At 41.6% G+C, this 13,796-nt stretch overlaps 1 protein-coding gene across 1 annotated transcript in view; it reads right to left on the minus strand.

The window, feature by feature from the left end:
• Positions 1-13,796, minus strand: part of LOC104010081 (unconventional myosin-X-like) — a 94,938-nt gene that overhangs the window by 6,106 nt on the left and 75,036 nt on the right. Inside the window, exons 29-37 of the mRNA XM_087734036.1 lie at positions 12,546-12,639; positions 11,851-11,906; positions 10,004-10,146; positions 8,045-8,239; positions 6,643-6,800; positions 5,329-5,452; positions 3,104-3,401; positions 1,637-1,844; positions 708-844 (exon numbers count right to left, since the gene is read on the minus strand). Coding sequence (XP_087590162.1) covers positions 708-844; positions 1,637-1,844; positions 3,104-3,401; positions 5,329-5,452; positions 6,643-6,800; positions 8,045-8,239; positions 10,004-10,146; positions 11,851-11,906; positions 12,546-12,639 — 1,413 coding nt within the window. The remainder of the gene's footprint in view (positions 1-707; positions 845-1,636; positions 1,845-3,103; positions 3,402-5,328; positions 5,453-6,642; positions 6,801-8,044; positions 8,240-10,003; positions 10,147-11,850; positions 11,907-12,545; positions 12,640-13,796) is intronic.

Genomic DNA, 13,796 nt, shown 5'->3' on the forward strand with positions numbered 1-13,796 from the left:
ATAACTTTGATTTTTGTCTTCTGAGTCACACAAAATTTGGATTCAGAAGGACTCAAAGTTCTTACCAGATACACTTGATCAAAAATTAGATCAACGGTTCTAGATAAATGCAAGAGTTGGGGGCAGGACACTAAGTATTCCCCATTTTCAAGATACTGTTTCCATGTAATCTTGTGACTCTGAAAAGCATCAGCCTTGCCACCATTTGGAACAATTTTATTTTTGTCTTTAGAACAGATATAAAATAGACAATGGCACTGCCAGCTTCTTTCACAATTTATTGCTTTCTTTGTATGTCTGGCCACAAAATCACAGTCCACAGTAAGAAATTAGTGCTGCATTTCTATGCCCAAATCTTTGCTCTCTCTTCTGATATAGCTATTACGATGTAAATTGACAAGATCATTATCAGACTTAAGTAAACCTTCCCTGAGCTCTGCTAGTAAACCATTACTCTTTGATAAAGGTACTACCAATTTTGTCCTGACGAGCCTGATGAAGAATGCTTCTTTGTCACCGAAACAGATGTGAACATGGTTTTCCACACAGTGAGAAAGAGCACTTGAACCTTACCAAAGGGAAGTTCAAACCAGAGCGAACAGTTGAATCACTGTGGCTGCTTTGGATAAAACTCCCTGACTGTACTATCACTTAAACCAGTGTTACATCCAACTAGGAGTTAAAGATTTTATGCAACATTCTTCTACCTCTCAAACTTGGCCAAGATATCAGCCACAATCACCCGACTCTCAACAGCACGGTCCACCTGCTGATTGTGTTCAAAGAGCGCAAACATATTACGGCTGTCCTCCATTGCTAAACCTCGGATCAGCTTTTCAACCACCTGCAAAATCAGAGAGACAGATCACAGAGCAGGTATTACACACACTTTCACAACAAAGAATCAGTACCTCTTCAGGACACTCATCATTTCATAGACCTCCATCACATTTCTCCCTCAGTTGTCTCGTTTTCAGATTAAAGAATTCTAACCCTAAAAGATCATTCCCTGCAAGGAAGCCATTACTTGTATTTGATCATCCTCGCTGTTCTTCTCTGAACCTTTTCAATCTCCACTACCCTTCTGGAGATGGGGAAATTAGAACTTGATGCTGGCATATAATGGATTTAGGAGTCATGATGACATTCTTGGTTCCTCTAGTAACAGTTTCACTCTTTACTACTATTTTTACCTCTGTTTAGCACTAATGTTTTCACAGACATGCCTACTATAACCTGGAATATTGCTTCTGGCCTGTTAACAATTAAGTTACTGGTAGAATATCCCTTCCAGAAGGATTACATTATGAACTGGAATTCCAACTTGTCCAGAAAACTGTGTTTAGCAAGTCTGCAGAATTACTACCTTTCCAACAGGCAGAACGCCAAAAGTGTTTAGATTTTGCAACACAATTGCTAAGTGATATTCTACAACCCAGGCATAGGCCTTGTATAATTCTGAACCCGCAGAGTAAGTTGAGCTTTCCCTACAGACTTTGCAGATACAGCAAAAAAATTTTAATTAAAACAAAAATAATGAGAAATTGGAGATGAATGGGAAAAAGGAGTCCCTTCAACAAACCCAATATCCAAACACAGGTGTGCTGACATCTGGTTAATGCTACTGATGCATTACCTCCCCAGCGCTTGTGTGGGAATTGATGGTTATTTTACAGGAGCCACCGCCATGGCAGTACACTGTTGTGGTCATTTCTTCACGGGTGAGAAGAGCTTGTATTTCCTCCTGGGAGGGCACGAACTCCCTCGTCTTTGTTCTCTTCAGGGAATCACTTATGAACTGCGCATACCTGTCTATTTCTGAGCCTGGAAAGAGGTCTTTTACCCTAATTGTAAAGAGAAGCAAAAAAACCCATTACACAGTGAACCAGAAAGCACGCACGTGACCATATAACTTGGACTACTGTACGTAAAGAGCTCAGTAGAGATGGTGATGTCAAGTGCAACCACAGGAAGAATGAGCCTGCTTATTTCCTAAACCACACAACCTGATGTTACTCGTCACTCCAAAGTCACTTCAGCAGCATTTCTCAGCACCGTACGAAATAAGTAGTTCAAACTTTCAGGCGTGTAGTACCAGCTGAAGATAGCAGAATTGACTATATCAACTTACAAAATTGAGATTAAAAACTATGAAATCAAACGTAAACTTTTTTCATTTATTCTTAATTTTTTTTTTTTATTTGCTGGCTGGACTTGAGCCACTTTTACAGTATTTTTCAGAATCAAGAAGGTAGAAAGTAGATGCTTGTACACAGTTCTCTTCCCTCCAAGGCCAGCAGTTCTAAGTATAACATGATCTGCAACTCCAGTGATAAAAACATGAAATGTCAACATGAAGTATTCCTCAGTATCTCTTAGAACCAGGCCCTGGATATAGCTATTTGGTGTATTGGCACAAATTTCACCTCACTCTGTCCTAGCTTGGAAGGAATCAAATAGATTTTATCGATCTTTCTCATCATTAATGAATAGAATGAGACTACATGGCTGCAGCTCAGCCCCAACACAGACTGCTTTGGAAAGCTGCATTAGATCCTGAACATGAATTGCGAAGAAATGTAAATGATTTAGTTCATGAAAATTGGAGGTTAAAGCAGATTAGAAAAACAAATTGTAAGCATTATATGCTTAGTTAAGCAAACAAATATTGAAAAATTATAAATTGGGTTTACAGTATATCTACTACTCCACAGTACACATTCTGACTGCAGCAGCTGCAAGGTAGTACATATTTCAATGAATATGAAAGTACAGTCCTCACCTTTCCTGCAAGTTGAGGATGTTTATATGGACATTAGTAAACAGTAGGTGATGGGCTGTAAGTCCACTTTTAACACAGTTTCACTGTATTCTGTTTGGGTAGCCTTACTTTCCACATCCTTTTGACACAACAGATAGGTAGCAAGGGGGGCGTTTGAATACAACAGAACAACTGGTACCAAGAATTGTGCACAAAGGCAGGAGGCTGCGACACCACAGGAAGATGTTTACCCAGGAGGAGGGCGAGACAGGTTAACTACAACAGGCAGTGGAAGACAAGCAGAGAGAAAGGACAGAGGCTGCAAATGAAAAGGACGCGTACCTTCGAAGGTGGAACTTGAGGTAGCGAAGGATCCCTCTACTGGGCAGAAAAGTGCAGCTCATACATGACATCAGCTGCCAGTGGTGCAGGTTCCCAGTACTGTTGGGATGTGGCATGTGATTAGTTTGTTTGATGAGCTGACAGTAGACTTCATCACGAAGGGGCTTTAAATCATGGCAGGTCTGCAGAATGCCTTGGATAATGGGTATGGGGTCAGACACTGTCTCGATTTCCTGAAGGGAGTTAAAGATCTTCACTGCTTCATCCTGTAAGCTGCTGTAACCCTTCTCTTGTTGCACTGGGGAACGATCACAAAGGTGACAAGAGGTGAGCATCTCCCTCATTTTCTGCTGGCCCAGCAACACTACTAGCGACTGTACTAGTCTGTCACAGAAGAACAGCAACCTGAGCATTAGCTCATCTGAACTTAAATTTATACTCAAAATTCATTAATGCTTCCCCTTTAAATGTGCAAATGCAGTTTTAATTAGTATTAGCCAACATCTAACTTGTCACCACTGCAAATCCATTTTTGGATATACTATGCAGAAAAGCAGAGTAATGTTTTTAAGGGGAACTAGCATTGAAATCTAGTTCAGGCTTCAGCGTCTGCAGATGAGGCACCAAGAGACAGCTTGCAGCACCTCACCTGCAGACAGAGGTGAAGGGGTGGCAGAAAGTCACCTCTGTGTAAACCGTCTCCTCACCTGAGAGCAGCTAAAAGGAGAGGGTCACTAATGCAGTTAAGGCTTTAGGTGCCTGAATGCAGACACGGAAGCCTGGCTTACGTACTTCCAAAATTCTATGTTGTGCCCGTATTAGTTTTGACCCCTGAGCCAACACAGAATTTTGGCAAATTGCTGTGCCACGGATGCAGCTTTTACCTATTGTTCACATTTAAAATGCCAGCACCAACACTGGTTACATCTTTTAAGCACCTAAATGTCTGCTTTGAATTGCTCAGAAGTATGTAATACTACCATACTGCTGCAGGCTTGCATTCTCCTTTGCACACCTCTGGGGTTGTACGTCTTTCTGAATCTTCTATACAGCCATTGCTTCCCCAGTGGCCAGGCATTAATTGCATGATACAAATACACAGCCCTGTAGCTATAAGTTCCACCGTGTAAGTACTTGCTCCATCATTTTTCTGTATTTCAGAACTTATTTTTTCTGTGCTTTCAATCTACCACTTAATTTCATCCTTGTATCATGAGAGACAGTGAGCAGTTACTCCTCTTTCACTTTCTCCATGACAGCTCTAAAAACTTCTTTTTGAGGCTGAAGAGTCCTGCACTATTTAGTCTCTTAATTGTAGGCAAGTCTTTCTATGCCTTTGATCATCTTTGAGTAGGTTTTTACTTCTCCTGTATCTTTGTTAATATGTGGAAGGCCAAGCTGCATCCCGTATTCAAGGTGCAGGTGCATGATACATCAATACAGCCGCACAAAGACTTTCTTTTTCCTTTTCTAAGCTTTCAAAACCTTGCATTAGCTGTTTTGTTTCTGTGCTCAGCACAAGAGTTGACATTTTCATAAAGCTATGTAAATTTGTGTTCACTTTCCTAAGCAAAACTGGATCACTCAGACCCATTACTGCCTATGTGGCAGACTGTTTTTCCCATATACATTGCTTTGCATATCCAGATTGAAATTAATTTCTGAAAAGATTTTGTGGCCCAGTCATTCCACGCTAGAGATTCTTCTATAGGTCTTGAGCAGCAGCTTTCAGCTTTCATATGCCAGTCTGGAATCGTCAGCAAACCACTTTGGTTTTCTGGTGGCCTATCAAACAGTCTAGCTCTTTCATGTTCCTGAAGCATCTGAAGAAAGGATTAATTTAGTCTGGTTTTACAGCAGCTTCTGTATGAATGTTATCCCACTGCCGGTTGCATGATGTAATCTTGTTGTAGGGTTTGCACTGGAGCCATTCGCAACCCAGTTGCGGCTCAAGGATGACAGGCTGCACCTCCCCTGGATGGATGACAAACTATCTGCCCCCACTTACTTCAAGATTCAGTGTTCCTAAGATACGAGGCAGCGGACACAGAATACATTCTGAGTAGAGAAAGGGACTGCTCCCTCTCTCTGAACCCTGTGGGCTATACTGCCCCAAACAGACTTCCCCTCCATAGAGAGAGCTTACAGAGCACTTTCGTGGTGCTCAGGCTCCACACTGATCCTCAAAATGTGAGCAGATTCTGTCACATGGGTAAAATACTTACAGTTGACACTAACATCTCCATACGGTAGCGGGAGCAATGGGGAATGCAATGGGTGCTGGGTATATCGCAAGATTGGGTTCCTCCTATACGTCTGTTCGACTACTTCAAAGTTGGTGCTGTTTTCCTGAAAAAAAAAAGAAAAAAAATTATCCTCAAATGGGGATAGTCTTTCGCAGGATGTCCTTACACATTTAGGTTCAGGCTCAACCACCTTTATCTAAGTTTCTGGAGGTCCATAGAGGGACTAGGTGACCAAAACATAACTCACATATAAAAGTTACTCTGTATATTATTTCTGAAAATTACACATAAGAATAGCCGTGCTGGGTCATACCAAAGGTCATCAAGCACAAGATCTTGACTTGAAATGTGGCTTGCAGCTGATACCTAATGCAGGCATGTAACAGGCATGTATGGCATGATTCCTCCCTGGCATTTCCTTCAAACTTTCAACAGTAAATGGTTAATGGACTTTCTGACCATAGATCCACCATGTTCAGTATGTAATAATGAGCCTGTCCTCCCTGAATTTCTCTGGTTATACTATGTATGTTTACAGGATGGACAACCAAAATGCACATGGTGTGCAAAATCTGGGCCGGTCACTATCACACACACCAGCATCATAGTCTTCCACATTTTATCCTGTATTCCTTCCCTAACAATATTTAACATTCCATTTGTCCTTGAACCCTGAGCTGAAGTTTTCCAAGGTTCTCCACAATCACTCCCAGCTCTTTCCTTCTGAATAGTCACTATCTAATTGCACCTAGTTTAGAGCTCATCACAATGTGTATGTTTACACACACATATCTGGGTATGCTTTGGTCTGTCTTCTAGTATGATTCTGAATTCAATTTGCCAGTTTCTGGAAAGAAGCCTTTTAAAAAATTGTTGTTTTCTTTCCACCCTTTACTCTGCTATTTAGCCACACAAGCCTAAGGTATGAAGAGGACTTTAGGGTACAGCAAAGTCACATGGCTGGTAGGAATGGAAATTTTTGTATTTGTGTCCAGAAGATGCTTAGGGAGAAGAAAGGATGCAGCAGAGATGTGCAAATGCTTAATGGTGTAATCCTGCATGCAATTTGTAATTACACAGTAGTTGTAGCCTAAACTTATGGAGATCAGTTAACATGCTAATTCAAAATAAAATTCACATTAAGATTTGATTATTTAGTTGCACAATCATTTAGATTTCTAAGAAATAATTTATTTCTGGCATTTCTTGCCAGATTCTCAGCAATGGCTGGGTAAGGCCAGCAGTGATGTGGCTGCTCCCAGTTCACTTGGGAATGAACACAATGCCACCTACCCTGATGTCACGAATTAGTTGCTGTGTAGGTGTTTCTATGGGAACTTTGCTGTCAATGACACCTTGAATGGCAGAGGCCCAGCGCATAGCTTCGTTCAACAGCTTCGTGTACAGTCTGTAGGAGTGCTTTCGCCCATGGACAATGATGTTCCAATAGCCTGTGGAGACATGAAGAAGCTGGAAGGTGAAACTTGGTTCCACGTTACCTTCTCTTTTTGTCTGTGACACGTGGCTGAGAAAAACTCTTCCTGCTTTGATAGCCACATATGGTGTGTCCGGTTAAAACTCACATCCCCCATTCCCAAACCATATTTATCACCAGGAAGGTCCCAATCTGGGTGCTGGCACAAAGACAGCTTTCCAAGATACAAGTATCTCACAGCGTTAACATGAACACTTCCCTGCCGACCAGGCAGCTCACTTTCACAGACAGGGTTTGGGCTGCACTGTGCTATTAATCACTCAGAAAATGACCACTCTATATACAGCACCCAGTCAGATTGCCAAACCAATTCTCATAACTTTTAAAAATAATATGTTTGACATAAACCGAGAGAACAGGTCAGGGTGATGACAATTCACTCTGCCAAAGGCAGCCCTAGACATCTGTTGAGATCAAAAACATGGATGATTTCTTGCGAGTGAGCAGAATAAATTTCCTCTCACTTTACTACATGCTTCCAGTCTGCTTTCAGCCCTTTTTAAAAATATCCCAAGTTACTCTGGTATTCAGAAGTCCAGTATTTCAAATCTTGTTCTAAGCTTTATCTTCTTTATCAATGGGATTCAGCCCTCGGCTCATAATCCCAGTTCCATCCCAAACTCATCAGGCATGCAATGGAGGATCATGCCAGATCCTGCCTTCCCAGAACTGCGTCACGCCACACAGAAAGTAAACATAGGCCCTTGTCATCTTTTGGTTCTAACAAGTTGAGTGATGCTACAAAAAAAGACTTACAGTGTATGCCATTGCTGTTATTTAGGAGAATAACATTGACCCCAGAGATAAATGTAGGTCATGCTACAAAGTGACAGTTATTTATGGAGATGTACTGATAATTACAGTGGTAATCGTTATTTACATTTCAACTTCAAGAACTCATACCCCTTTCACAAATTTGGGAAACACTCAAGATAAATGGCGACACTACTCTGAAAAAACATCAGCACTGTGTATCTCTGTCGAGCGTGAGGGAATTAGCGTCACTTGCACACTGTTCTCTGGCCCTTTGCAAGTCTCTTACGGTCTCTGTGGGGAAAGATGTTTTGCAGCCAGATGCAGAGCCTCAGGTAACATCAAGACCACCCCTCAACATGGCACACCATGACATTCCTGCACTGTCCCCTCTTCAGGCAACTCCACACACGGAGGGTCTGCTCATTACCACTTTCATCCTCTCACCTGTGTCTTTGAAGACTCTCTCATCGGGCTGCACTACAGAGCAGAGGCTATTGAGCACAAGCGTGCCAAGCTTGGCAGCTGTGCGCTCAGATGACTTGTAGTAATCGAGGGCAGTGTTTGTCAGAACAAACCAGCGTTTCTTCATCTTCAGAGAGGACATCTTGTTGCTGCTCTGAACCTCTTTATGAAGCCAGCCTAGCACAGGAACACAAACATGTCAATGGTTGTCTTCAACCACCACAGCAGTCCTGTATCTTGCCTGGTGGCTCTCGAACTCTGGGACCAGAACTCCACCTCTCTGCAAAAGGCTCATGCTGGGACCTACCAGCTCTGCTTTACGGGCTATAGCAGTATCCTCCACAGTCACTGTAAGAAATTAGCCCAAAATTTTCCACAGAGCTGTTCCATCCTTCAGCCCTACGTACGTTTTTATCAATGACCTGTGGTTTAGTTTGCCATCACCATAAGGGCATCCTCTATTCAGGATGCTTCCCTCACAAGTCACAAACTTCTGAATAAATAATTTACAATTCATTCTTCCAAAGAGATGGCAAGTGCCTATCCAAACCTCGATGGAAGAGGTTTGGTGATACATGTCTTCTAGTAGAAAGATCTGTAAGCATTACATGCATCTCTTCCTCCCACAGTCAGGAAAAATAATTTCTCTCTCATTTTAGATTCCTCAAAAAAGAAAGAAAAAGAAAAGAAAATTCAATACTATAAAAGAAAAAATGACAGTCTGCATTGCTAAAACTGTCAAAAAGACAATTTTCTATTCAGAGCTGTAAAAAACAATGTCCACCCACAAGGCAAAAAGTTCAAAGAATGTGGGACTGAGCCCAGAGGTTCCACATAAAGAAAAAGAGATGGACTTTCCTGATTATATGCCTTCCTGGCTACACCACAGTCACACAGATATCTTACTGTGAAGTGCAGAGCATACATTGACTTTGCAAAGGAGCATTCCTTTTTTTCTTTAACTAATGAACAATATGAGATAAAAGGCACCGTTGCCTTGCAATTAAGTATTTTGAATTTAAGGTGCTCAAACTGTTGTCTGATAATATGCTTTATATCACTCCATCTCCTTGAAATGTTTAAGACTAGGATGAAAGGCTTATGCCACTGTTTGGTGACCCTTTTCTTCCTGTCCTCCTGCCTTGCCATGACCACTCTCAGACCTTGATTCCCTCATAGATACTTTCTGGAAGATGTAAGGCAATTTGTTCATGCACTTGCTTTCCACAGATTGGATCAGAAGTGTCTCTGTATGTTTAAGACCATGTGAGGAGCTGAAAGTACTAAGGAAATTTAAAAATATTTGAAACAAACAGGAATATTTTGTAATATGTGTGTGATCACTACTCATGCATCAGCTCCTCCATCTCTAACTAAGCTCTAAATAGAGACATCATAATTTAAATCTTTTGCTTAGCCTCAGAGAATTACTCTCACCTCACTATGTCTACCAGAACCAGGTTAGTTTGTTTAGCTGAGGAGAGCAGCAATCCCACAAAGATCTCTCTCCCTCCCTCTCTACATGACAGGTGTCAGAAGGAACAGAGCTTTCTGAAAACAAAAGCTGCAGTGTCATGTTATAGTCAGTCTAAGCCAGCTGCTCCGAAACAGCAGCCATGCTCCCTCCTATTCCCTGATGGCATTTGCTGGACATGTTGAAATAGGCTCTGGAACTAGCATCAGAAAACTAAACGTATAAAGAAGTACTTATTTTTTTCCAGCTGAAGCTTTCTGAATCCACCTGACAGGGAATCAGATAAGAGCCAGTGCCCGCACAACACAGGACGTGGCAAGCAGCGGACAAGAAGGTGGAGGGGGGCAGAGAATGACTGTTTTTGGGGAGCAGCTAAATCCTAGATTGGATTAGCTACAATCAAACCTCCCCCTCGGATTATAAATGGAAGATGAGTTTCACATGTAATTGCATGCATTTCCTTTTACCTCTCACAAGGAATTCCTGGCCATCGACCTTAGATTCGCCTTTTGGTTTCTGCAGCAGGGAGATCCAGTGATGCATCTCCTCAGGGGTGTCGCTGTTGCAGTGAATCACTCGATTTGCTGTGATGATCACAAAAGAATTCGGTCTGCCGGAAAATAAAAGCATCAAAATTGGTCGTAACCATACAAATATCTCAACTCACAGCACACCCAAAGCCATGTCCTCTACCGTCCCATAAAAAAAATGCAGAAAAGATCCGCTGAATACAAACTGCAGAGAAGTGTAGAAACACTTAAAAGCATCTCCTGTGCAGCTTGTCTGCAAACTTATGAATGCAGAGACCAGATAAATGGAATTAAACATCTTTCAAAAGCTATTTCCAAAGACTAGAAAACATTAATTAGCTAATGACCATAATGACCAGCTGTAAAATATCCTGGGTTCCTAAGCAAATGACTTTGTGTTACCTTCTGATTGGACTGAGCTAGTGCTAGTACCACTTGGCTGAGCTAGTACAGCCAGTCTCCTCGTACTTATTAAAACCAGTGATGCAGTAGCAAATGTAGGTCCCAGCAGGGTCAGCTAAAATAGGTTTCAGATTGGTTTTTAAAAGAATGAGCTGATCCTGACAAAACAGAGGAAAAACTGTTATGTTGCTCGTAGATGAATTTGCCCTTCTCTTGCAACAGATAAATGTGTCCTACCAAAAGAATATTCACAATTCTGCACAGAATCGATGCTTTACAGAAAAATGGAAAAAAAAAATATGACCAATTCTAATTAGGAGGACAGACTCAGAAAGCTTTGAAAGCAAACACGGATTTCTATAAGAAAAAAGAGAAATTGAAAAGTAGAATGCAAGTATGAAGCAAAAGGTAAAAGGTGCAAATCAAGCCACTGCATAAACCTATGGAATATAAAAATAAGCTGCCTAAAAACCTTGACTGAAAAACAAGCATTCTCCTCAGAATTTGTTTAATGTTGATTCAAACATTGGTACTCTAGAAGAGCACATCTCAGCAGGTACATGAACAAATTTTGACTCTTCAGCTTACTACTTGTGCCTAGGTTTTTACTGGGACACAGATTAACTATGAGGAGTCCAGGCTGAGAACTGGCTAAAATATTTTGATCAACAAAATCTTAGTTTGCTACTGAGATATGCATTGTCTAAGCTAGTAACCCCAAAGTCGTGGCAACCTGCGTGAGGAAAAAAAACAGACCACAGAGGCAAATAACTTAATAGCTAACATTTTACTTCAGCGCTGTAGTGAGAAGCTTTGCCCTGGCTGAACCTGTTAACACTGTAGGAAATAATTAAATATTAACGTAAACTGATATGAAATGTCCCATAATCTCTTCTCTGAAACTAACCAATCTGTGAACTAAAGGTCTGTGCTCTGTTGCATTGCAAAGATTTCAAGAAGAGTACAGATTTTTAAATTCATCCATTATTCTTCCACAATGTTGGTTTTTTTCCTAAATTTACAATATAAACTCGAAATTACGCTGTTGAAAAACTGGAAGTGCTGCTTTTGCTGGACATTTTTTTTTTTCAGTGTTAATAATAGGTAAGACTATAATTTCCTGACATTGAGATTATGCTGTTCCCACTTTTAAGATGGAACGGAGTATCTGAACTTTCACTCAAAGAAAATACACTTGTGAACTTCATGCCTGTGAAGTGACATAGCTTGAAACAACCTGAAGACTTCAGTTGAGTTTATTTGTTTGGAGATCAATTCTTAGGAGTTTAAACAAATGCAAACCCCAAACAAAACCTGGACCTACCCAGAAAAATATGTCCGAGAGTTTCCAATCTATGAGATGATGAGATTGCTGTACCTACCTATCAGGATTGTCTGAAGCACAGACAGAGTCAATAAGCCCAACATCCAGGGTTCCCTGTACAGTGAGAGAGACACAGATAAGAGGAATTGCTTGCATCTTAAACTACAGACATTCTCCTTCATGAATAGGACTGGAACTGAACACATTCTTCTGAATTCCAATAGCTTGAGCAGAAATGAACATATGAGAAAGGCATGAGTGAGTCATCCTTGCTCCCTAAACAGCATGAGAAGATGTGCAAGGGCTCCACAGGACTGGACAAAAAAAGAGCTACAAATTTCCAGAGATCATTATGAAGGTCTAAAATAACCTCTGCCTCCACTTCTCAGTACTAGCAACACACATAAATACCCTATTCTTCCCACTGTGTGTCTTCTGTCTGGAATAACTGTGACTCAGGCTAGTCCCATAATCCCATCCAAAGACATTTTATCTGCACGAGGCAGCCCCCCTCTCTCCTCCAAACCAAAGAGGAGAGCCATTGGTGATCAAGCTGAGCCACCCACCACAACCACTATGTTCCCCACTGCTTACCATCTTTTGTATCAGCATTGCCGTTTCTTTATAATAATCGTCCACCTTTCTTATACTGCGCATGAACTACAGCACTGCAAGTGCTGGAGAAACATGCATAAAATAGTTAAACACAGAGAGCTCTAAGCATGCCCACAGACTGGTTGCACAGTAACTTACCACAGCATTCTTTGGATTGGCCTGTTCATCTTGCATTTCTCTCAGCTGCTGTGCTGTAGCGCTGTGCACTCGGCTCAGGACATTAAACCAACCGCTGGCAATCAAAACAGACTCAAAGTTAAGATTTGGGTAGTGAAGCTAGCTCTAGAATATGATCAAGGAACCTGGAAAGCTGCCTGTGAGAAAATGTCTTCATTCACAATTTCCTGAGGACTATGCTACAAAATATCTCTTGGGCTGATCATACCAGATTCTAATGTCTTCCTCCTTATTTATCCATGAAAATTCTGTGCATGTTCTCCAATCCACTGACAGCTGCTCCCGCAAAATCCAGTTTTCTACTTGATATTCAAGGAACTGGAAGCAGGCAGTGGCCTCACCAGGGAGCACACGTCAGCAGACTGAGGAGAGCATACAGCAGTTGTAAAGACTGGGTCAGCTGGGAATCTTCCTGGCCTAGAGTCCTAGGGATGTCTGGGAGCCTTCTTAACTAGTCTCTGATCTGCTCAGAAACTTGAAAGTCATATGGCTGTCAATTAATCACGGGGTTTTTGTAAGTTAATTTGGAGTTATTTGTCTGTGAAAGGGCTTCTCGTTACAGACATATCTGGAGGCTAATCTCTGTTGCAGAACAAGCAGATTCTTATCTGCAGCTTCCAGTGAGACCAGCAAACATCTAGACTTCATGGAGGATTCTCAAATTGGATACTCTACAACATCTGCTAACCTGCCCTTTGCTAGCACAAGTGTTGGTGCTTTCTTCTCCCTCAGAACAGAGACTGATATGGCACTGACAGAGGCCACGCTTGGCTTACACTTGCCCTAGCAATTCTGCAGTGCTATCTTAGGGCACGCCTATTCCAGCCGGTGGAAGGTCCGGGTTAGGAAGTTACTGTTTCTTCAGCTACTGCCCCTTGAATTTGCCTGTTTCTTGTTCCTGTGGCCGTTCTTTAGTCTGTTTCTGTTAATTTATTTGTGTCCAAACACTTTCCTCCTTACTCCCCCTACACCCAAATGAAATAACAACAGACCCTAAATAACTTCACAGAATCAGATTAAAGTAGATCAGAGAAACAGTTACACTGGCTGGGTCGAGAGAGCAGAAGCCTTGCTAAGAGTGGGAAAAGTGGGAAGACATGAGCATCTAGGCACAGTAACCTCTTAACTTGGCTTTGCATAGCCAAAACAGGTTGTCCAACCTGCCCTTAAACAACTGATTGCCACTGCCTGGCCAGGACGGCAAGAAGGAAG

Source organism: Nipponia nippon, unplaced genomic scaffold (genome assembly GCF_047370975.1).
Source record: "Nipponia nippon isolate SJK-2023a ecotype South Korea unplaced genomic scaffold, ASM4737097v1 scaffold_5, whole genome shotgun sequence".
Taxonomy (NCBI): domain Eukaryota; kingdom Metazoa; phylum Chordata; class Aves; order Pelecaniformes; family Threskiornithidae; genus Nipponia; species Nipponia nippon.